The following is a 24,739-nucleotide window of genomic DNA, read 5'->3' on the forward strand; positions in this document are numbered from 1 at the left end:
AAGCAATTATACTCCAATAAAGATGTTAAAAAAAAAAAAAAGAAATTACTGCTTAAAAACCATCAGGACCAGGGCTTCCCTAGTGGCGCAGGGTTGAGAATCTGCCTGCCAATGCAGGGGACATGGATTCGAGCCCTGGTCTGGGAAGATCCCACATGCCGCGGAGCAACTAGACCCGTGAGCCACAACTACTGAGCCTGCGCGTCTGGAGCCTGTGCTCCGCAACAAGAGAGGCCACGAGAGTGAGAGGCCCACGCACCGCGATGAAGAGTGGCCCCCACTCGCCACAACTCGAGAAAGCCCTTGCACAGAAACGAAGACCCAACACAGCCAAAAATAATAAGGAAATAAATTAATTAATTAATTTTTTAAAAAACCCATCAGGACCAGATGGTTTCACCGGTGAATTCTACCCAACTTTCAAAGAGCAGATAGTCCTAATGCTCCATAGATAGTTCCAGAGCATTGAAAAGGAAAGAAAACTCCTAATTCTTTTTGTAATTTTTGGATATCTAAACTTCTTAAGGACAGTACAAAAAGAGAGAGAAAGAATTACAAATATTGATGCAAAATTTCTAAGTAAAATATTAGTGAATATTACATTAAAAAAAAAAAATACATCATGACCTAGTGGAATTTCTTCCAGGAATGCAAAGTTGCTTCAATATTAGGAAATCCAACAGTCTAATACACAATATTAATAGATATGGGGAGAAAATAATCTATGATTATTTGTATAGATACTGAAAGTACTTTTAAAAACCTTCAAAAATTCAACTCCTCCTAATAAAACTAAAAAAAAAAAAAAAGGAATTCATGGATATTCTTAACATGGTAAAGAACTATACCATAGTTATAAAGCCAGCATTTTAATAGGGAAACACTAGAGGCACTTCTATTAAGGTCTATTACGGTCAGGAACAAGGCATGGGTGCCAACTTGTTCTCCTAATTCAACATTGTACTACAGGAATCAGGAAACGTAATCGACTACCAGGCAGACATCACCTTTAACCAAATCATCAACATTAACACCCCCAGGAATGAGACGAATAGATCCCATGTGCGTCCTCATAAGATGCACTGAGATAAACACATCACTTTTGTAGCATTCCTGCACCACAGCATAGCCTGAATCTAATTCCAAAGAAACAGAAAATCCAAGTCGAGAGGCATTTTTCAAAATAACTGGACTGCAGTCTTCAAAACTGTCCCTGTCATGAAAGACAAATAAATACTGAAGGACCATTTCAAAACAAAAAATCATTACAAATGAATGTAATACCTGATCTAGGACTTTCTTCTTCTATAAGGGACTTATTGAGACAGTTGGTGAAATCTGAATAAGGTCTACAGATAGGAGATATGATAATATTATAGCGTACTGTGGTTATGTAAGAAAATGCCCTTGTTCTTAGGATACACACACTATTTAGAGGGAAAGGCGTATCACGTGTGCAACTTACTCTCAAATGGTTCAGAGAAAAATATGTGCATATAGAAAGATATAAATATTGTAAAATATTGACATTTTTGCAGAATCAGGGTAAAGGGTATGTAGAATTTTTTTTGTACTATTCTTGCAACATTTTTGTAAGTCTGAAGTTATACAGAAACAAAAATTTAAAAATAAACAATAATGATCATAATTAACAACCTCCTCTGATTCCCAAAGCCCTCAGCTGCAGCCCAACGACTCTTCTCCCCTTCACGATAAAATTGGTCAAGTCTAGTTAATTTGCTCTCTCCATTTCCTCCCTCACATTCCTTCCTTAACCAACCCCAATCAGGGTTAAACACCTTCCTCAAGATGATCAATGAACTTCCTGTTGCCAAATCCACTGACCACTTCTGGCATCTCAGTACCAGTCACTGCTAGGGACCCCTCCTTCCTTCTAGAAGCACTCTCTTCTATGTCACTGTGTTCTCCCGGATTTCTTCCTTCTTCATTAGCTGTTCCTTCTCCACATCTTTTGCTGAATTCCTCTCCTCTTTCAGGAGTGACATCTAAATTTTGGAGTGACATAGCACTCAATGCTGTGCCCTAGCTGCATCTCTAGCTCTCCTTAATGATCTCAGCCCTTGATGGCCGTCTCTATGCTGATGCTCCAAAGGTGTACCTCCAACTCCCACCTCTCTCCTGAGTTCCAGATTCATCAATCAGTCACCTCTTTGACATCTCCAAGTGAATGACCAAAAGTCAAGTCAAACTTAACATGTTCAGTGTAGAATTCTTAAATATCTCCCCAAATCTGTTTGTCTCCCTCAGCCCAATAAATGGCACCACCTCCACCTACACATTTCTATCTGAAAACCTGGAGGTCTTTCTTTTTTTTTTTTTTTTAATTTATTTATTTATTTATGGCTGTGTTGGGTCTTCGTTTCTGTGTGAGGGCTTTCTCTAGTTGTGGCAAGTGGGGGTCACTCTTCATCGCGGTGCGCGGGCCTCTCACTATCGCAGCCTCTCTTGTTGCGGAGCACAGGCTCCAGACGCGCAGGCTCAGTAGTTGTGGCTCACGGGCCCAGTTGCTCCATGGCATGTGGGATCTTCCCAGACCAGGGCTCGAACCCGTGTCCCCTGCATTGGCAGGCAGATTCTCAACCACTGCGCCACCAGGGAAGCCCTGGAGGTCTTTCTTGATTACCTCCAACAAAAATCTCTGTCTTTCTTTCTCCATCTCACTATGCTCACCCTAATTGGAATCACTATTACCTCGACCTGAACTATCCTCCCAACTGGTCTCCTTGCTTTACTCTTGCTCTCTGCAGCCCATCCTCCAACAGCAAAAAGAATGACCCTTTAAAAATATAAACCAGATCATGACACTTCCCCTTATCAAATCCCCAGTGGCTTCCATTACTATCAACATGAGTTTCCTAGGGCTGTCATAACAAAGTATCACAAATTGGATGGCTTCAAACAGGAGAAATTTATTCTCTCACAGTTTTGGAGGCCAGAAGTCTGAAATCACGGTATTTGGCAAGGCCAGGCTCTGAAGGCTCTAGGGAAGAATCCATCCTTGCCTTTTCATAGCTTCTGGACATTGTTAAGAATCCTTGGCGTTCCCTCTCTTCTAGGTGCATGACTCCAATCTCTGCTTGTGTCTTCCCACAGCCTCCTTCCCTCTGTGTCTCTCCTCTCCTTCTGAGGACACCAGTCATCTTGGATTTAGGGCACACCCTAATCTAGTACGACCTCATTTTAACTAATTTCATTTGCAAAGACCCTATTTCCACTTAAGGTCACCTTCTAAGATTCCAGACAGAATTTCAACTCAATATGCCACTTTTAATCCCACTGGAATAAATCCCAAATTCTTTATCATTGCCATGATCCTGCACAATCCGGTTCCTACCTACCTCTCCATCCTCCTTAAATCATTTGCCAGTATATCTTATCAGTTCCTAAATAAAGCCAAGCCCGTTCCAAACCCAGGACCTTTCTGAGGATCGTTCCTTCCGTCAGGAGAGTTTTTCCGCCAGATGTTTGCATCACTGGATTCATCCTCAACTTCTCTACTTCCTCAGTGGACCTTCTTTAAAGTACACCCTCGTTTCCAGCTACTCCACAGATTAGCACCTTGTTTATTTACTTCAACGCACTTATCACAACCTGTAATGATCTCGTGTTTGCTTTTTCCCAGTTTATTACACCTCCCATTACCGTCTCAGCATCCAACGTAGTACCTGTTAGATGGGAGCTATTCAATGAGTATTTGCTGAGTTAATGAATAAATTCAAATGCGTACAGGAACTGCATCATACACATCTGTTAGAACTCCTACAGCATCTGCCCAAGGCTACCTTCATAGCCCTTAAAAATGTGGGTTGAAATCAGCTAACTAATAAATGCCATCCATTTTCTCCATGCCACAATGTGTACTTACACAAGAATTCTCCTCATCAGACTTTGTAAAACAAAAGCAGTGGCTCCAATTCTGCCACCAGTGTTGCAAATAGTAAGAATTACGTATCTAGCATAGCACAGTCCCAGACTCATCAAACTGCCAATTACCAGAAATTGCCTAAGCATTCCCATGTGCAAAGTGGAACTGCATCTGCCATGACGATAAGCCATGGCTGATTTAACTTCTTCAGGGTTATATTATAAAATAGGACTGTGCTCCTAAAAAATTCATTTGCAGCCATACAACACTGGAGAGTTATGGAGAGCTCAACAGTGTTATAAGGGGTCAAGTATACAGCAAGTGCTGCCCACGGAAGCATATCACATTACTTCATCATCACAACACGTACCATTAAAGGAATTTTCCAGGGATAATAATTTGCAGTACATCTACTCGAAGCAATTTTATACTTATTTATTCAATTGAATTATTTATGTTATTCATAATGAAATGAAACACAAAGAGCATTGGTTCCATCACGTCTTCCTTTGCTTTCATTTGGTTTGCTGCTTATGACTATTTTTATGCAAATGAGGTTATGATAACATTAAACATTTTCTACTGATTTTGCAAGCACAAATATGTTCTCTCCATATGCCACAGTCTCCTTTTTGCTGCATCCATCCTCAAAGTTCTGTTGGCTGATCAGAATTTCTTCTAAATTAACTCTGAGGACATTCCATCTGTAATACTGGTGAGGCTGTCTCCATTTGCAATAGCCGTGTAACACTCCCATTAACACCTGAATTTAGCCCATTTTGCCCATTCCACCAGAAGCCTTATTCATCCCTCCAGCTCTTATGGCGCTGTAAATCTCACCTTGTTCCAAAGCGTTGTGGCACTCCCCTGCTGCCAGTTTGGGGGATGTTTACTTGACTCACAGAGCAAAAACAACGAACTCCACACATAAAAAAGGTGTTGTGATTGCAGAGACATTTGTTCTATTGATTATATTCAGGGCTGAGAAACAAATGTTTTCAGTAAAGTATTTCAAATAAGTATCCACTGGACCCACCAGAGTGGAATTAGGCAGGTTGCCTAAGAGGGACTCTCGTAGGCTAGCTTGGGCTTTCTTGCAGGGGGGTGTGTGTGTGTGTGTGTCTGTGTGTGTGTGAGTTTGTTTTATCTCAAAGTGCACTGATAGAGTGAGAGACACAGTAACTGGGCAGACAGGAAAATCCTCTAGAAACATAGACATTGCAGGTTCAAAGTCTGGGGCGCCCAGTAACAGCCATCACGGGAACTTCTGAGAATGACACGAGGTGAGCTATTCGCCTACAGTTCTCCAGTGCCAACAATCCTCGCATAAAGTAATCAAAGGGTTGGGCTTCCCTGGTGGCGCAGTGGTTGAGAATCTGCCTGCCAATGCAGGGGACACGGGTTCGAGCCCTGGTCTGGGAGGATCCCACATGCCGCGGAGCAACTAGGCCCGTGAGCCACAACTACTGAGCCTGCGCGTCTGGAGCCTGTGCTCCGCAACGGGAGAGGCCGCGACAGTGAGAAGCCCGCGCACCGCGATGAAGAGTGGTCCCCACTCGCCACAAGTGGAGAAAGCCCTCGCACAGAAACGAAGACCTAACACAGCCAAAAATAAATAAATAAATAAATTTATAAAAAAAAAAAAAAGTAATCAAAGGGTTATAGAAGCAAGAACCACCGCTGCTGTAAATCCCAACATTGGTTTGATTCAAGGTTATAAATCAAGAATTCCATTTCCCATAGTCACATCTACATCTGGGGAAAGTGAATCTGGAATTCAATGACCCTGCGGGTTGTAAACAGACCACAGAGCAGATCCATTTACGTAGACAGGATAAGGTTCACATTGGTTTCCACCCACTGATTCCAAGTTCCCCATGCAAGAAACTGAAGCTTGTCCAGAAAGCTCTCTAGAACAGAAATAAAGGGGAATCTTTTCTGCAGCCTCACTTTAATGCATTTAGATGCTAATCTTTTCAGGGCCCAATAAAAGATTAAATTAACTTTGCCAATTCATAAGCTTGGGGACAGCCAGGCCGGCACTACCTCCGGGAGATGTGGGAATCCTTTCTTCAAAATTAGCTAAGTCTTTCACCCCCATCATATTAATGACACCCCTCGTAGTGCAAATAGTATCTCCGCTTCATATGTATCTTTCTACTCTATCTCTACGTTTGAAACACTGCCAAGAGTTGCAACCATTTTATGGGGTATAATGAATTTTTAAAAGGAAAATCATTCAAAATGAGGCTGATTTCTATTCATTTTCATTCACTAAGTAAACAGATGCACTCAAGGATATGGGATGGAAAGGAACAAGCCAGAGAGAGGGAACGGACACAAGGTAAATCAACAAGGAACATGAACTTCTCAAGCATGGGAACCCCTGCCCTGTTCCGTCCCTCATTTTCTCTTCCATCCGCCTCCACAGAATCTCAGAAAATGGTAGGGCCCTAGGATGCTCCAAATTTAAAAATAAGAATCACTCAGGGATCTTGTGAAATAGTGTAGATTTACCAGTCTACTAGCTCTGTAGCTGGGCCAAGACTTGACATTTTTAACCAGCAGCCTTCGTGATTCAAATGCAAAGACCACACTTCCTGAAACATGAAGGCCCACAGGTTCTCAATGTTTTGAGACACTGGGGTTACCTGGAGATCCCATTAACGAGAAATTAATGCTGATGCTTGAGCCCCACTCCCAGGGATTCTGATTTAATTACAGTAGGCCCTCCGTACCCATGGGTTCTGCATCCATGCATACACTCTGGGGTGAAGTCTGGGCTCCCAAAGTTAAAAGCTTCCCAGGTGATGTCAATGCCCAGTGAAGGCTGAGAACCTATGTCAGGCTTTCCCAAGAACCACCTGTGTGGAGAGACCAGGGGTCTTTAAGCAAGTAGGGTTGCAGGTGCTATACAAGCTTCCACACGTCACTCTTGCAACTTCTGACACTTTTACCCCAAGAACATTCCAGACCCCTGTCTGAATCACCATATTTATTCTAAGATTTCCATCTTTTCATAACAGGCAGGAAATGATGAAAATGGAGTCATTTGATGCCCAGACCCCAGAACAACCTGGAGGACGAGGCAGCCCTTCCTCTGCCCTCTCTCAGCTGCACCCCCTACTCCCCACCCCTACCCCTCAGCAAAGGGTGGCTTCTGAGGCCCCATCAAGCTCCACACTAGAGCAGCTTTACAGAAAGTCTCTGAAATCAAAACTCCACTGAGAACAAAGGCTTTCTACAGCCAAGGCCACAGCTGAACGATGCCCACTCTTTCAAAACTCTCCTTACTACCTTAGAGGTTCTCCACAGAGGGAATTAATTCATAGAAAGCAGCCAGGACTTCAGACCAGGAACACCCCATACGGCCCAGCAACCTACATTTTTAAACAAGTTCCAAAGACCTCCCTTTGAGAAACACATTAAAATGTGGTTTTTAAAATATTCAGCCCTTTTCATCAAAAAGACGATTTTAATAGGTGGGAAAAATTATCATTTCGATTTGTGAAAAAGTAAGAACACACATTACACTGTGTTTTGGGTCTGACGACTATGGATTACGGCAGAATAGAAGCAGGGGGCAGTTGTCCCAGTCCACCAGCCTTTACAAAGTCTCCTGTGCCCTCAGAACACCCGGCTGGACTTCCTCAATATGGAAGCTGTGGTGAATCCCAAAGGTGAGTCTCCTGACCTGTCCTGGAAGAGCCTTAGGGAGCGAACGTTCCTTCCCAGGCGCTCACCACAGCCTGGTGCCTGTCTCAGGCCGGTCCCATGAATTCTGTGCCGACCTGGTGACAAGGGGATGCCCATTACCTTAGACTTGAGTCTTCCATATTGGAGTGAGGCACACAGTTGTACCCACATTTCATTCGGGTAGATACTTTCCTGAAGACTCTGTCATTAAATCTTGCACGGTATTTTAAGGATAAGGGGTATATACGGTAAAGGAGCTTTTAAAAAATAATCACAGCTAACATTTATTGATCAGATATCATTAATTCATGAGAAGGTCTCAGAGTAATGCCTGGTATATTAGTCTCTGCGGGTCACATGGAATAATCGATTTACTCTTCACAACGATTCTATGAAGTCGATATCACCGTTTCACATATGAGGAAACTGAGGCACAGAAAGGTTAAATAACTTGCCCAAGGTCGCAGAGCTTGTAAGAGGCAAAGCTGGGATTATAACTCAGTCATATTTCCAAGTCTGTGCACTTGACCTCCATGAAAAATTCTCTTATTAAGGCTTTTAAATGACCCAGTCATGCTTTTCATACCCAAGGAACCCACGAAAGTGGGATGAACATTTGCCTACAAATACTTCAGGAATTATCACCCTCACATATTGAAAGAGAGGGCACCCCACCCCCGACCCCATGTGGATTTCCCATCACTCTCCCACCCCCAAGCCAGGTGAGGACCAGCCCTAAGCAAAGAAGTTCTCCCTGGTTATGCCTCTAGGTGAAATCAACTTTACGGTAAGACATTTCCTGAACCTAATAATATTACAGTATTTATTTTTAGTGAGTTTTACCCACCCCCCGAAATACCGTATCTTTTAAAGAGCATTTCAACTATATTACACTATATACTAGGAGGTCTTAATGGGCAAGGGTTAATCAAATTCAGGATACTGCCCCTTTGGTAGTGGAATTTTGGTAGAGTTGGAAGGGGTAAAAGGGAACAAGAGAAGAAAATGTAGGAAGTAAACACACACAAGTACACAAACATGCGTGCACACACAAAAACACCTGCATATGCATGTACACAAACACATAGGCATGCATTCATGCACATACACTCACTTCCCCAAAGGAACTGTCCCATCTCTAAGACTCAAAATTTTTTTGCCTTCTAATGATGCCAGCATGGAGTAGAAAGTTCCATCCCACAGATATAGACGGGGAGGCAGAGGCAACTATGTGTGCAGATATGTGCACAGGCCTCAAAGACACCCACGCAGCCGGGTTCGAATCTGGTTCCCTCACTGCCTGACTGTGTGACCTCAGGCAGGTTGGTTCACCCCTCCAAATGACCTTCCCTCACTTATAAAACAAAGACGGTCACAGCTACTTCAGAGAGTGGTTAAATTTAAAAGAGATCAATAAAACATGCAGCACAGTGACAAAAACATAAAAGGCAGTCAATAAAAGGGAATAATTATTGTGGTTAGTGGTTCAAAGACATTCCTAATCAGGCAACTACTTATTATTTCAACCAACAAGGATTTGTTGGATGGCTACCCTCTGTGCCCACATCTGTAAAAGAGAAAGTTTAACATAGGATTCCTGACCTTCTTTAAGTGCTTTCACTCTAGTTGAAGACCAACCTTTAAGACGCAGGATACCCATCATCAGAAGAATGACTCAGAAAAAAAAAAAAGGTCAGTCACAGCTATAATTATCAAATGTGTCCTTTTCACAGGGGATGGAAAACTTGAGTTGGGTCTTGACCAACGAGTAGATGTATTCCACTAAATGATAACACCGTAACTCACATACATACAGACTCAAAGTACCCACTGGACTTGGATGATTGCAAATCTCCGCAGTCGGGCCAGACATCATTCCTGACCTCCAAACGCAAATATACAATTGTCCGCTAGATGTGACGTGAAGATGGTCCACAGACATCTCACACCTTATGTGTCCAAAGCAGACATTGTTGGACTACAACTTAGAATTGGTGGCACTAAAGAAAAGAGGAGGCTTTGTGAGTGAAGCAAAATGAATTCCAAAGAAACCTGACATCTGGATTTATAAGCAGGAGGCCAAAGGAGAAACTGAAGATAACAGCAGTAGAAACTGCCCATAAATTACCTACATGGTCTGGGAGGAGAAAGCAAGCCATAAAATGTACGCAGGGATCTCAGGTGTGGCTTTAACAAGCTCAGACAGATTTCTGTGCTGCTAGGTGGCCTCTCCCCCATATTATGAGATAAGTGGGCAGGCAGATAATTAATATGCCACAACATGATATAGAATGGGATATCTCGGCAAGGGAAAGGAGTGGCGGTTAATAAAGGCTTGTCTGGCTTCTGGTGTCTGCAAACACCACCTCCTCGCTGGCACACACATAATCAAATAATGAATAAAGCCAGACAGATTCATCTCATGGTTCCCTCAAGAAAGCCATAGCTATGGGGAACCCTGGACAAGCTGCATTGCTACCCCCTTGCCCCCACCTCCCTGCAAAACATGAACCTCTCTGCAGGACTCTCTCTCCCGGTTAATGAAATCACCTCCACTCTGTCTCCCAAGCTAGAAACTTCTGATTGCACCCAATTCCCCCATATCCAATGAACTGACTCATCTCACTGATTCTTAGAAAGTTTTTCTTGAATCGAGCCCTTCCACTACATTCCTGCTCAGTCCTTGGTTCTTTACAGAGAAATCACTTCCGTGAAAGGAATAGGATAATTATAAAACACTCACTGTATTATCAAGTCTTTCTCTTCTGTCAAGCAATGCCTAGCAAACGGTTGGCGCTCAACAGGTGTTGAGTGGGAAAAGAAGAGATTTTATTTAGCCATCCTGCTCCCAGCCTCCAATGCCTCTAACCTTTCTCCACATTTTTGTCACAGTTATACATTAATTTTTTAAAGAAATTACCACAAAAATACCATCTTGCCTCAAGTCCTTCATTGGTATCCAATGACAACGACAAACATCCCCACCTAACACAGCGGTGGCACATAAGGTGCTTTACAACCTGCCTCCCCCTTTCCCTCCAACCTCTTCTTCCAAGATTCACTCTGGAGACCCTATGACTCAACCCAAAGTTTCTGTGCTGTTCCCCCAGCCCTGAAATCCAAGAACTTTCCCAGTCCTCTTGCACATGCTGTTCACTCTCTCCAATGTTCTGTCTTCACCATTAAGATCAAGGGCACCTCTGCACTGCCCTCTGACTCTCCCAGAAGTGCACATCCCCTTATCTTAGTTTCTAAGGTCCTCTGAACACAAGTCAAAGGATTGCAAAGCCCCACCTGCCTCTCCCACTTGCTTTGATTTCTTAGGGGGCCAAGATGTGCCTTGTTCCTCACCATGCCTTTAGCACAGTGTCTGGCAGACTGGGGACTTCAGTCAAAAATCATTTTCCATGATTTAAAAAAAAAAAAAAAAAGAAAGAAAGGAAAGAGAAGAAAATGAAAAAAAACCAGACCAAAGAAATAGCACAGAGTCTAGAAAATAAGCCCACTTATGTATAAAAAGTACAAAATATATTCCATTTAACAGCTCCAAATAAGAGAAAGAGAAGCGTTATTTCCAAAATCATTTTGAAAAAGCTGCTTTGAAAAAAAAAAAAAAAAGTACAGACATTTGAAACAAAAGATACATATCTTGTACCATATTCCAAAATAAGCTCCGGATGGATGGAGGAGTGAAACATAGAGTCATGGAAAAGGAACACAAAACAGAGTAGAATATTTATAAGTACTCTTTCTCTGCTTTAAAGCAATGAAGAAATGAAGATGGAAAGATTGACAGTTGGGGGTTCATACAAATTTAAAATATCTGTCCAGGGGAAGAAAAACAAAAAAAATCACAGAATTAAAATAAAACAGAAAACATTTTGGAATCCATTTGCATGAAATGTGACCAACAAATGGTTAATCCCACTATTACCCCCAAATTCATTCATATTTATAAAAGAAACAACTCTGTCAAGAGTAGTGTAATAATAAACCAATGAGAGTTAAAGCAACTTGAGGTTCTGTATAAAATTGCAATGAAATTAGCCAATTTCAGTTCTCTAAACTCAAGAGAGCTTTCGGGCAGTGGCACAAGCAAGATCTTGCCCGTGGGGGGATAATTTCTCCTGGGCTTGGGCTGCATGGGGAGGAAAGAAAGTGCTCTGGCCCCAGACAGCTGCCTCCCTTCCTATCCCCTGGGCTCAAATATCAGAGGAGCAGCTTCTACAGGCAAGGCCCTTGCCCTTCTTTGGCGGCAAGGATGAATTTGCAATTAACCAAGGTTAATTTGGTACCTTTGGCTGTGGAGCCCAGAATTTATAACGCTACCTCTGGTTACCACGTATGACCTGTGGGCAAACTCTCAAGTTCATCTTTAATTTCACCTTCAAATTCATCCTCCATATAGCTGCCAGAAAAATCTAAAAAGGCAGAGGTGGTCACATCATTCAATCCAGCTCTCCAACTCTTTCTTCTATTATACTTTCACCCTTCTACCTTGCACTTAATTTTTTGGTGTAGATTTACATTTATGGCGTAATTAAACTTTTATTTTATTAAAACAAAACATATACAGTCTTATCCCATTTCTGTACTCTCAATGTTTCTAAATAACAATCATTATGCTGCAATTCCTGATGTTTAAATTTTAGATATTTTCAATTGATTTTCTGTTTCTGACCATAAAGATTTAATATTCTTATACTACCCACACCTCACATACACATTTTGCCTCTTCTTTCTTCCAACAGAGTTATACCATAATTTGTGGTTTAACACCTATTCAATATTTGTATGATTATATTGTTCACAGCTCAGCCACAGAATATATGGAATGGCAATTCCTTTCTTGAGGAACTTTTGGTTTTTTTCTGTGCTAATAATTGCTTTCCTTTTTCACAAGCTTTGTGTGTGTGTGTGTGTGTGCCCATCACTAATTCAGTTCCAAACTTTCTGAAAGAATGGTAAAAAATTTTTTTGTTTGCAAAGACAACAAAAGCAAAAATAAATAAGGGGGACTAAATTCGTTTCTTCACAGCAAAGAAAACCATCAACAAAATGAAGAGACGACCTACTGAATGGGAGAAAGTATTTGCAAATCATAAATCTGATGAGAGATTAATATCTAAAATATATAAAGAATTAATATAACTCAACAGCAAAAAAACCCCATACAATCTGATTTAAAAATGGGCAGAGGATCTGAATAGATACTTTCCCAAAGAAGATATACAGATGGGCAACAGGTACATGAAAAGATGCTCAACATGACTAATCATCAGGCAAATGTAAATAAAAAACAATGAGAGGGACTTCCCTGGTGGCGCAGTGGTTAAGAATCCGCCTGCCCATGCAGGGGACACGGGTTCGAGCCCTGCTCTGGGAAGATCGCACACGCTGTGGAGCAACTGAGCCCGTGCGCTACAACTACTGAGCCTGCGCTCCACAACAAGAGAAGCCACCGCAATGAGAAGCCCGTGCACCGCAACAAAGAGCAGCCCCCGCTCACAGCAACTAGAGAAAGTCCGCGCGCAGCAACGAAGACCCAATACAGCCAAAAAAAAAAAAATGAGATATCACCTCACACCTGTTAGAATGGCTATTAACAAAAAGACTAGAAAAAGCAAGTGTTGGCGAGGATGTGGAGAAAAGGGAGCCCTTTTGCACTGTTGCTAGATATGTAAATTGGTGCAGCCACTATGGAAATCAATGTGGAGGTTTCTCAAAAAAATTGAAAATAGAACTACCATATGATCTAGCAATTCCACTTCTGGGTATTTATATTAAAAAACAACAAAAACACTAATTCACAAAGATATATTCACCCTCCCCATGTTCACTGCAGCATTATTTACACTAGGCACAATATGGAAACAAACTAAGTGTACACAAATGGATGAATGGATAAAGAGAATGTGATACACATAGATATGAGTCAGCCATAAAAAGAATGAAATCTTGCCAATTGCAATGACATGAATAGACTTTGAGGGCATTATGCTAAGTGAAGGAAGTCAGAGAAACAAATACTGTAAGATCTCACTTATACGCAGACTCTTAAAAAACAAACAAACCAACCCAAGTTCATTGACAGAACAGATCACAGTTGCCAGAGGTGAGGAGGGGGTGGGGATGGATGAAGTGAGTCAACAGGTACAAACTCCGGTTATAAAATAAGCCATGAGGATGTATTGTACAGCACAGTGGCTATATAACCTGGTATTAGTTTCAGGTATATAACATAATGATTCGATATTTGTATATATTTTGAAGTGATCACCACAATAATTTATTTATCTAACCTTTCATTGAACTATTTATTTCTGTCTTATTCTTAACTTCCAAGATCTCTTGTTCATTCTCTGATTATCACTTTTTAACATAGCACTTGATTCTTATTTTGTGAATAAAACAAAACATTCCATGAACTAAGACATTAATTATAGTTTTAAAGCATGTCTGTTTCCTCCAAATGCGTTTTCTATTGTTCTTCTTCTTGTTGCTAAGGCCCTTTATAATAGAGATTCTCCTGAAATGTCTAGGGATCCTGGTTCTCCTTTCTTATTTTAGAGTAAGACAGCTCTGTGTAGATGGATGAGCCTTACTAATGTTTAATGAGTAGAACCCAGACACTTCGGGGATGCGGGGGACCTATCAGATCTACTGGCATTTCTCTTAGGTTGGATGGCTTCCTTAGAGTGGATTCTTCCAAATCTGGACTACAGGAGTGTGAAAGCTTGGAGAGGTAATGAGGCCAAGGGTGTCCCCACTTAGTACACAGCCCTATCCTCTGTCATCTTATGAACTAAAGCCCAGAGTTCACCTTCTCCAGGGAATAAACCTCCCATGTTCCAGCAGGTAGGGAAGGGCAGTCTCTGGCTCTGTAAAGTTGAAGAAAGGATCTGGGGACACAGCTATAATCCTTCTATTCAAATCTACCTCCCAGCCATCAGAGGTACCCAGAACCTCCAATTCCTGAGTCTCTGGGGTTCTGAGGTGTGACTAGGCTATAGTCTTCTGTCTTTCCCACCACTTCCCATCATATGTAGAAGGTTGGGTCTCAGCCTCATCCAGTTTGCTATGTCAGTTACCATTCATCCATCCTCTTTCCATCTTCCAAAACTTTGTGGGTGTTTCTTCCCTGCTGTGGGAGCCTAACCTGTTTTTGTCCCTTATAGGCTGTCATCCTCTGTAGTCCTTTACTATCATCTTAGTAAAGTTTCCGGAGGGACGAAATCTAAGTGGTGTATTCCAGTGGTCCCCAAACTTTTTGGCACCAGGGACCGGTTTCCTGGAAGACAATTTTTCCATGGGCGCGGGGTTGGGGGGGAAGGAGATGGTTCAGGCAGTAATGCGAGCGATGGGAAGCGGCAGATGAAGCTTCACTCACTCGTCCACCGCTCACCTCCTGCTGTGTGGCCAGGTTCCTAACAGGCCACAGACCGGTACTGGTCCGCGGCCCCGGGGGTTGGGGACCCCTGGTATGTTCAAGCCACCATGCTGCACTATAGAGCACTAGAGAGCTGTGTATTCCTCCCTGGGCGTGCCATGTTTTTATCTGCATCCCCAGCTCTGCTCTTGCTATTGCCCTTCCTACTTGTCTTTACCTGTCTCCTCTCTTTAATTTTCTAACCCTTAATGGGCCTTCAAGATTAAGCTTATGCATCATCTCAAGCAGGAAGCCTTCCCAGATCCTCCCTGTACATACTGTGTATGCCTCTGGCCTGACATACCCACATAGACCACAATGTGCTGGATTGATCTGCTTGCACATCTGTCTCCCTCCCTAGACAAGAAGTATGTAGGCAAGGACTATCTTATCCAACGTTCTGCCTCTAGTGTGGGGAAAACCATCTGGTACATAGTACGTGCTCACTGATATTGTTCAACTGACCCATTTCCACTAAGCTCCATGCTGGAAGGATCTTCATTCTCACAGGACTACAAAAATTACAGCTCTGTTTATTTGCCAACATCCAAATAAGAAAGGCTAATCAGAGAGCACCAGGAAATGAAAACAGCCAGATGTTTTTGAGAGCAAAAGTCCAGGAACACAAAATAGCTTCCAACAGGGGTGATGTATGTTTTCCTAGTGATTCAAGATGAATATATGCTTATTAGGCAGAGAGAGAGATTTAACAGGTTTCTCAGCTAATGCTGCAATTTTAAATCCATTTAAGATAATTTTCTTTATCTTGAATCTATTTTTCTCAGTAACCAGGATACTTAACTGATTTGTACAAAATCCATTTGAAAAAGAAATAATCTACTCTAAGCAAGGGCACATTGCAAATGAAAGAAAGAGAGACACCACAAATCTAACAGAAGATGAAACATCTCTTTGACAAGCCAAGGAGGACTACTGCCTAGAAAATAGGATGTTTTCCCCCAGCATCTTGATTTTCCCACCAATCTCTCTTCTCTCTTTCACAAGGAGAAAACAAATAATTCTTAAATCTGAGAGCACAGAACAAAGGCCTCTCATAAACCAACCAAGACGCAAACAAACTGTTTCAAAGGTAAGAATCTCAAACAAAAATTGTAAGTTGAAACAATCACAGGATGTACTCTTTCACCTACCAGCTGGGAAAAGCATTATTTAAGTACTAGTACCCAGTTTGGGAAGGGTCTAGTAAAATTCCAATAGGAGCAGAAATTTCTATAAACTTTCTGGAGGAAAATATCACTATATGTATCTAGAGCCTCCAAAAGTATTCCTACAATGTGATCTAAGGATTACACCTTTAGAAGTGTGGATTAAGAAAGTAAATATCAAATCAATATACATAAAGATTTGAGTGGGGAGATATTCATCAAAGTATTATTTAGAATAATGAAAAATTGGAAATAATCTAAATTTCTAACAATGAAAATAATGATCATCACTAATAACACCAGAAAATGCTCATGAAATAATAAATGAAAAAAAGGATAAATGAAACACATCATATGCTCATAATATGCATAGAAAATAGACTCAAAGACAAAATACTAGTATTTTACCAGTATTACCACCTCTAGGTAATGAGATCATGTTGATTTTTAAATTTTTACTTAAAAATTTTTTGTATCACGGACCTTTCTCTATGCTTCTGTATTATTATCTCTATGCTTCTGTATTATTTTATAAAAATCAAAAATTCTTATTTAGCTCTATTTATTTTCATAATCAATAGTACTATTTATTGATTATGGAGGAGACAAGATAAAAGCCCCTCCACTAGTTACAAGTCACACAAGAAAATGTCACAGACATGGGTCTACGCCCAACCATCTGATAAAGCAAGCTCCTCTGAATGACTGAATCAGAACTTACTTGGTGGGACGATAATCCGGAATGGAACGATCCAGTGAAATTTTTTCACTGAGGTAGGAATTGTAGCCATACTTCTCATGGGGTCCCTTGGCTTTCTCTTCTTCAGCCGGGGAAAGGGTAGCAGGAAGGCCCCCTTTGCCCCGCCCACCATAACCTTCAATGAGCCCAAGGGATTTCGATAAACCTAGAAAAAGGAGGGGGAGAAAAAGAATTATTTGAAAACCACCATACCGGGATATGCCACTCAGGCTCAGATATAGCTTCAGTGGAAATTTTAACATCACCTGTCACAGAAAAAATTACGTTCTCAATTTATTGATATCGGAATATGCCCTGAACACATTTCAATTGAGAGGAAGGTCAGAGCAACTGTGAGATGTGGGGTTAAGGCTGGTCACCCATGAAGAGCCTCCCTCTCCCTCCTTTTGGGAACTGGGGTGGATGGCAGGGGCGGTCTATAAAAGGGAGAGACTGCCAAAAGCAGGGGACATGTGGACCGAGAAAGACACACAAAATGGGACAGAACTGGGGCTGTCATCCCTGCCTGATTTCCTTTCTTCATGATCAATTACCACAAGGTTAGATATTCCAGGAGATGACCAGTACAACACAGAAAAGGCAGTAATAAGGAACTTCCAGACCGCAGGTGTTTTTGCTTCATTTGAACAGAGAATAATATACAGATTGATTTTATCATGAGTTTAAAGTGTGTAGCCATCTGCCACCGTTCTATACCTAATGGTTTTATTTAAATCTCATTTAAATGGCAAAAGGAAATACAAAATGTTTGAGAATAAATCACAGAGAAGACAAACCCATAAGGGTGATAATAGTGCCAAGTAGAGTAGAAGGCCTCTGTAACAAGCCTCATTGAGCAATTGCACGTTCCCAGGATGGTGGCAGCTTTATACCTATTGTTCCATTAAACGATAAACAGCTTGATGGGTAATTTTTAAATCCTACAGTTATGGGAGGTTTTACTTCTCGGCTTGAAAACTTTTGCTGTTAAGGGCTCTCATTCTCTTTTGCTATTGCAAATGCTCAAGCTACCCTGTTCACCCTCAGGCGTGTGCACACACACACACCCCACTTCCTGCCACTGGCAGGAAGACCATGGACCAGAGATGTAAAAAGCATCCTCAGCTTTCACGGCGGGCACACCACAAAGCCTAGGAGGACCATAACCTCCCAGGAAGGCATCCTCAAGTAAGTCAAAGGCCAGTAAATCTGCTCCAGTCACAGGATGGTCCTCCACCCCATAATGGCAAGACCTGTATTCCCTTTCCTGCTTCTCTGAAAATAAAAATTTATTTTCTGTGATACAAAATCAAAAAGGAAAGGTTCAGCAAGCATCTCAGGATTGGTCTCAAGTGAACATCATTTTTCTACCTGAGAATCATTTCCACCGTCCATGGTGTTCTTCAGGAACCCTGACATCTTTTCTGCCCCCCACCAGCCCAACAGAGGAACCATCAACTGAGAACTGGATTACTCCAACACTTCCTGGTCACAGGAAGTGACCTGCTTCCTGGTCTTTAATCTCTCATGCCACATCTCCGTGCACCAACCATTCCAATAACATCACCTTCACTGTGCTCCAAAATCTGTAAGGACTCATCCCAGGTCAAGTACAGACACCTGTGTTGGATTTTAAAATCACTCCCGATAGGACATTACTAGTGGGAATGCACAATGGTGCAGCTACTTTGGAAAATACTTTGGCAGTTCTTCAAAATGCTAAGCGTAGTTTTACCATATGATCCAGCAGTTCCATTTTTTACCCTAGAGAAATGAAAAGATATGCCCACTTGAAAACTTGTACACAAATGTTCATAGAAGCATTATTCATATTAGCTGTGTCTATCAACTGATAAGTGAATAAAACAAAATGTGGTACATCCACACAATGTGATATTATTTGGCAATAAAAAACTATCTTTTTAAAAAAGTACAGATCTTCCTCAACTTACAAAAGAGTTACATCCCAATAAACCCATCATAAGTTGAAAATATCATAAGTTGAAAATGCATTTAAAACATCTAACCTGGACTTCCCCGGTGGTGCAGTGGTTAAGAATCCGCCTGCCAACGCAGGGGACACGGGTTCCAGCCCTGGTCTGGGAAGATCCCACATGCCGCGGAGCAACTAAGCCTGTGCGCCACAACTACTGAGCCTGCACTCTGGAGCCCACACGCCACAACTACTGGGTCCGCGTGCCACAACTACTGAAGCCCGCGCACCTAGAGCCCGTGCTCTGCAACAAGAGAAGCCACCGCAGTGAGAAGTCCGCGCACCGCGACGTAGAGTAGCCCCCGCTCACCGCAACTAGAGAAAGCCCACGCGCAGCAACGAAGACCCAACACAGCCAAAAATAAATAAATTAATTAATTAAAAAAAAAAAAAACCACATCTAACCTACCAAACATCATAGCTTAGCCTAGCCTCCCTTAAATGTGCTCAGAACACTTACCTACAGTTGGGCAAACTCATTCTAACACAAAGCATGTTTTATAATAAAGACTGTTGAATATCTCATGTAATTTATTGAATACTGTACTGAAAGTGTAAAACAGAATGGTTGCATGGGTACAAAATGGTTGTAAATGTGTTGGTTGTTTACCTTCATGTTACATGACTGACTGGGTGCTGTGGTTCGCTGCCACTGCCCAGAATCATAAGACAGTACCGTCCTGCATATTGCTGCCCCAGGAAAAGATCAAAATTCAAAGTATGGTTTCTATTGAATGCTAATCACTTTTGTACCATCATAAAGTCAAAAAAATCATAAATCGAACCACTGTAAGTCAGAGACTGTCTCCAGTGATATATACAACATGAGTGAACCTTGAAAACATGCCGAGTAAATAATGCTGGACAGGAAAGACCACATACTGTATGGTTCTGTTTACCTGAAATGCACAGAATAGGCACATCTATAGAGATAGAAAGTAGATCTGTATCTGCTTAGGGTGGTGGGTATTTGGGGAGGGAATGGGGAGTGACTGCTAATGTGTATCGAGTGTCTTTTTTTTTTTTTTTTTTTTCGAGTGTCTTTTTGGGTGATGGAAATGTTCTAGAAATAGAGTGTGGTGATGTTTGCACAACTTTGTGAATATACTAAAAACCACTAAATTGTACACTTTCAGTGGATGAATGATATCATGTGAAAAAAATCTCAATAAAGCTATTTTTAAAAACCCACTTATGATAGACAATTCTATTTCCAGCAAGATGGAAGGCTAAAACAACAGGAAAACTTTCCAATAAACTACCTAGAAATTCTGAATGAAAACTTTTTTAATATTGTAAAAGCATAGCTGAGCTTGCAAGAACTTAAAGGAAACGCCCAGAGGTAAGTTATAATCAGAGTTGAGACTCTATCTGCTGGGATGGGGTGAGGATGCATTGCTCATTAACTAAAGGCTGGCATTTTGGAGCTCAAACGTGCACAGAATACGAGACATTTTGTATGCCTTAAATGTTTCATAATTTCTAATTAGGAAGGTACTGAGCTGATCAGTGGCCCCCTGTCTACTCCGAACCTATGAGTATGACTTTATTTGGAAATCGGGGTTTTGCATATGTAGTCAAATTAATATAACTGGTGTACTCATATGAGAAAAATTTTGAGATAGAAACACAGATACACAGAGGGAAGAAGGTCATCTGACAACAGATACTGAAGGATACAGCTGCAAGCCAAGCAATGCCCAGGATTGCTAACAACTCCCAGAAGCTAGGAAGAGGAAAGGGAGGATTACCTCCTAGACCCTTCAGAGAAAGCATGGCTTGGCCAACATCTTGATTTCAGAATTCTAGCCTCCAACTGTGAGAGAAAAAATTTCTGTTGTTTTAAGCCATCAAGATTATGGTAATTGGTTATAGTAACTACACAAAATGAATACAATCCATATCAAAAAAACAGAGTGGAATTGGATAAAGAAAATATAGACCATGACAATACTAACCAAAAGAAAGCTGGAATCGCTCTATAAACATCAGATAAAAACAGACTTTAGGGCAAACAGCCTTAGGGGGATGAAGAAGGTCGTTACATAATGATAAAAGTAACAATCCACTGGAAGCTCTTAGGAATTACAAACTACCAAGCACCTAACAACATAGCTTCAAATTACATAAAGCAAAAATGGACCACATTACAAGAAGAAATTAACAAATCCACAAACATAGTGGGAAATATTAACATATCTCTCAGTACTGAACAGATAAGGACAAAAATTTAGCAAAGATACGGTAGAACTGAACAACAAAATTAAGATGTTTGATCTAATGGACGTTGCACCTGACTTTCTAATAATCGTATATTCTCCACAACAGTATATGGAACTTTTAAACAATTGACAGGCCACAAACAAGTCTCAACCTAGCTTACAGATCATCTCTGAACATAAAGCAATAAAAAACAGAAGCCAACAATAAAAATACCACAAAGGATTCACACATTTGGGCAGTTTTAAAAGACTTCTAAAACAAATGTGGGTCAAATAATTAATCATACTGCCATTAGAAGTTACATGAAACTAACAGAACATGAAACAGTACATCTCAAAACTTGTAGGATCATGCTAATGCAATACTTGGAAGTAACTATATAAATGCATATATTAAGGGGGGGAAAGGAAGAACTGATAATTAATAAGGTAAGCATCTAACCCAAGGAATTAGAAAAAAGAGACAGGAAGCCCAAAGAAAGCAATAATAAACAAAAGAACAAAAACTAATGACACAAAAGAAAGACATCAAGGAAGAAAGGAGTAACAGGGAGGGATGGAGAGAGAGAGGAAGGAAGGAAGAAAGGAAGGAATGAAGGGAGGGAGGGAGGGAGGGAGGGAGGGAGGAAAGAGAAACTAAAGAGAAACAGGGAGGGAGGAGAGAGAGAGAAACTAAAAGAAAAAAAGATGGGTGGGAGGAAATAACCTCAGCAAGACTGGGGATCAAAAGAGAGAGAGAGAGACAGAAGGTACATGGTCCCTTCAGGGAGGACTTATCTATTCATCACAGTAAACACAGTGCCTAGGTCCCCCACTGTTTTGGAGGGTTCAGGAAGATGTTTAAATTTCTTTTAAATCAGAAAGACACAGTTATCAAATAAAATTTTTAATACTCTTTTTTAAATTGTTTTATTGTTTTTCTGTGAAGGCCAAAGTGCTTAGGGCCCACAAAATTCATTATGCAGCCTTGGTTCCCTTGAGGTTACATTTTATCTGTAAGTGACAAGGTACCTAAAGCATGGAGAAGGAAAGTAACATGATCTGAGGCACAATTTACAATTTTTGCCTAGAAGGTAGATAGCACAAGGACAGACCCCAGGCACTAACAGTAAGGCCAACTACCATTTACTGAGCATCTGTTGTGTGCTGGGAAGCACCCGGCTAAGTGCTTTACATATATTCTATCACTGTTTCATCTAATCTTTTGAAAACCTCATGAGGAAGGTATGACAATGATCTCTATATGACAAATGAGGACACTGAATCTGAGAACGTGGTAACTTTGTTAAGGTTCTGCAGCTGTTAAAGGAAGATGAGACCTGAGTTCTGGATATAGTTAGAGATACAAGGGAGGATATAAAACCTGGTCTCTGTGACAGATAAGGGGACTAGTTCTGGAGCTGTTGCAGCAGCCCAGACCAGGATAGAAGGGGCATCATGTTAAGGTATGAGTGGTGGTGATCAAAAAGAGAGGAGAGATTTGAGAAACATTTAAGAGATATCATCACAAGGCAGGAGACAGACACGGGTTAGGGTGAGAGAGAAGGAAGAAGTGAGTGAGCTTGGGGTTTCCAGCGAGAGGACTGAGTGGCAATATCACTCACAAAACAGGGCACACAGAAGAAAGTTCGAGAAGATGCATTCTAGTCTCTACATGTGGTATATGGAGCACTCATGGGACGTTCAGATAGGATCATATATCCAGTGGGGAGCTGAAACACTTGGGCATGGAAGTTCAGAAGGTAGAGGAGGCCCAAAACATGAACCCTGGCAGCTATCAGTTTGGAGGGGACCACAGCCATTGTAAGGAGTGGGAGAGCCAAGATGTTGAGTGGCAAGAACAAAGACAGACAATGCTCAGGAAGTGTTCTCTGACCACACGCCCTCTTATGCTTCCACCATACCTACCGTAGGAGTTGCATACTTTAGGACTTACTACTTCTGTACTCTGCATGCATGTTCTCTCATTGAAGCTTCATTTGAAGCTCAAGACTTCAAGGAAGGAAGACTTAAAGGGATGGAGAAACATCTCAATACCAACCAAGTGCTTAAACTTTCTGCTGTCTTCATAAATCCACTTGACCACTCTCTCTCCACCCACTGTTGACTGTTGTTTAGGCTTTAAATTTTTAAAATGCTTTTGTATCCATTTTTCTCTTAGGCAGGCAGGGTAGATATTACCATGATCACTTTAGAGATGAAAAAATGGAGGCTTAGAAGGATTAATTATTTGACCATTCCAAAGTAATGGAGACAGAATAAGACATTCCACCCAGCTCCCAACATATACACAAATATTCTGCCCAGGAAATTTTGTAGGAAGGAAGAATCCAGTGTCCAAAATACAATGAATAATGGTAAATAAATGGTAATAGACTCATTAAAAAGGAATACTATACAGCAATGAGAATGAATGACTTGCAGATAAACAGATAAATCTCATAGACTTCATGTAAAGAGCGAGCATCAAAACTGCATAGAATTGAGGGGCGCCTTCAAGATGGCAGACGAGTAAGATGTGGAGATCACCTTCCTCCCCACAAATACATCAAAACTACATCTACATGTGGAACAACTCCTACAGAACACCTACTGAATGCTGGAAGAAGACCTCAGACTTCCCAAAAGGCAAACAACTCCCCACGTACCTGGGTAGGGCAAAAGAAAAAAGGAAAAACAGAGAAAAAAGAATAGGGACAGGACCTGCACCTCTGGGACGGAGCTGTGAAGGAGGAAAAGTTTCCACACACTAGGAAGCCCCTTCACTGGCAGAGATGGGGGTTGGCTGGGGGGAAGCTTCGGAGCCACGGAGGAGAGCGCAGCAACAGGGGTGCAGAGGGCAAAGCGGAGAGATTCCCACACAGAGGATCAGTGCCGACCAGCACTCACCAGCCCGAGAGGCTTGTCTGCTCACCCGCGGGGGCGGGCGGGGGCTGGGAGCTGAGGCTCGGGCTTTGGTCGGATCCCAGGGAGAGGACTGGGGTTGGCGGTGTTAACACAGCCTGAAGGGGCTAGTGCGCCACAGCTAGCCGGGAGGGAGTCCGGGAAAAGGTCTGGAACTGCCGAAGAGGCAAGAGACCATTGTTTCGGGGTGCGCGAGGAGAGGAGATTCAGAGCACCGCCTAAACGAGCTCCAGAGACAGGTGCGAGCCGCGGCTATCAGCGTGGACCCCAGAGACGGGCATGAGACGCTAAGGCTGCTGCTGCCACCACCAAGAAGCCTGTGTGCGAGCACAGGTCACTCTCCACACCACCCCTCCTGGGAGCCGGTGCAGCTCGCCACTGCCAGGGTCCCGTGATCCAGGGACAACTTCCCCAGGAGAACACACGACGCGCCTCAGGCTGGTGCAACGTCACGACGCCTCTGCCGCCGCAGGCTCGCCCCGCCTCCTCCGTACCCCTCCCTCCCCCCGGCCTGAGTGAGCCAGAGCCCCCGAAGCAGCTGCTCCTTTAACCCCGTCCTGTGTGAGCTAAGAACAGACGCCCTCAGGTGACCTACACGCAGAGGCGGGTCCAAATCCAAAGCTGAACCCTGGGAGCTGTGCGAACAAAGAAGAGAAATGGAAATCTCTCCCAGCAGCTTCAGGAGCAGCGGATTAAATCTCCAC

At 42.1% G+C, this 24,739-nt stretch overlaps 1 protein-coding gene across 2 annotated transcripts in view; it reads right to left on the bottom strand.

Annotated features, from left to right (window-relative positions):
* Window positions 1-24,739, bottom strand: part of GALNT17 (polypeptide N-acetylgalactosaminyltransferase 17) — a 467,376-nt gene that overhangs the window by 277,995 nt on the left and 164,642 nt on the right. For both annotated transcript variants that reach the window (XM_082358584.1, XM_082358585.1), the window contains exon 2: window positions 16,899-17,082. In XM_082358584.1, coding sequence (XP_082214710.1) covers window positions 16,899-17,082 — 184 coding nt within the window. The remainder of the gene's footprint in view (window positions 1-16,898; window positions 17,083-24,739) is intronic.

Source organism: Balaenoptera borealis (assembly GCF_965194805.1).
Source record: "Balaenoptera borealis genome assembly, chromosome: 16".
Taxonomy (NCBI): domain Eukaryota; kingdom Metazoa; phylum Chordata; class Mammalia; order Artiodactyla; family Balaenopteridae; genus Balaenoptera; species Balaenoptera borealis.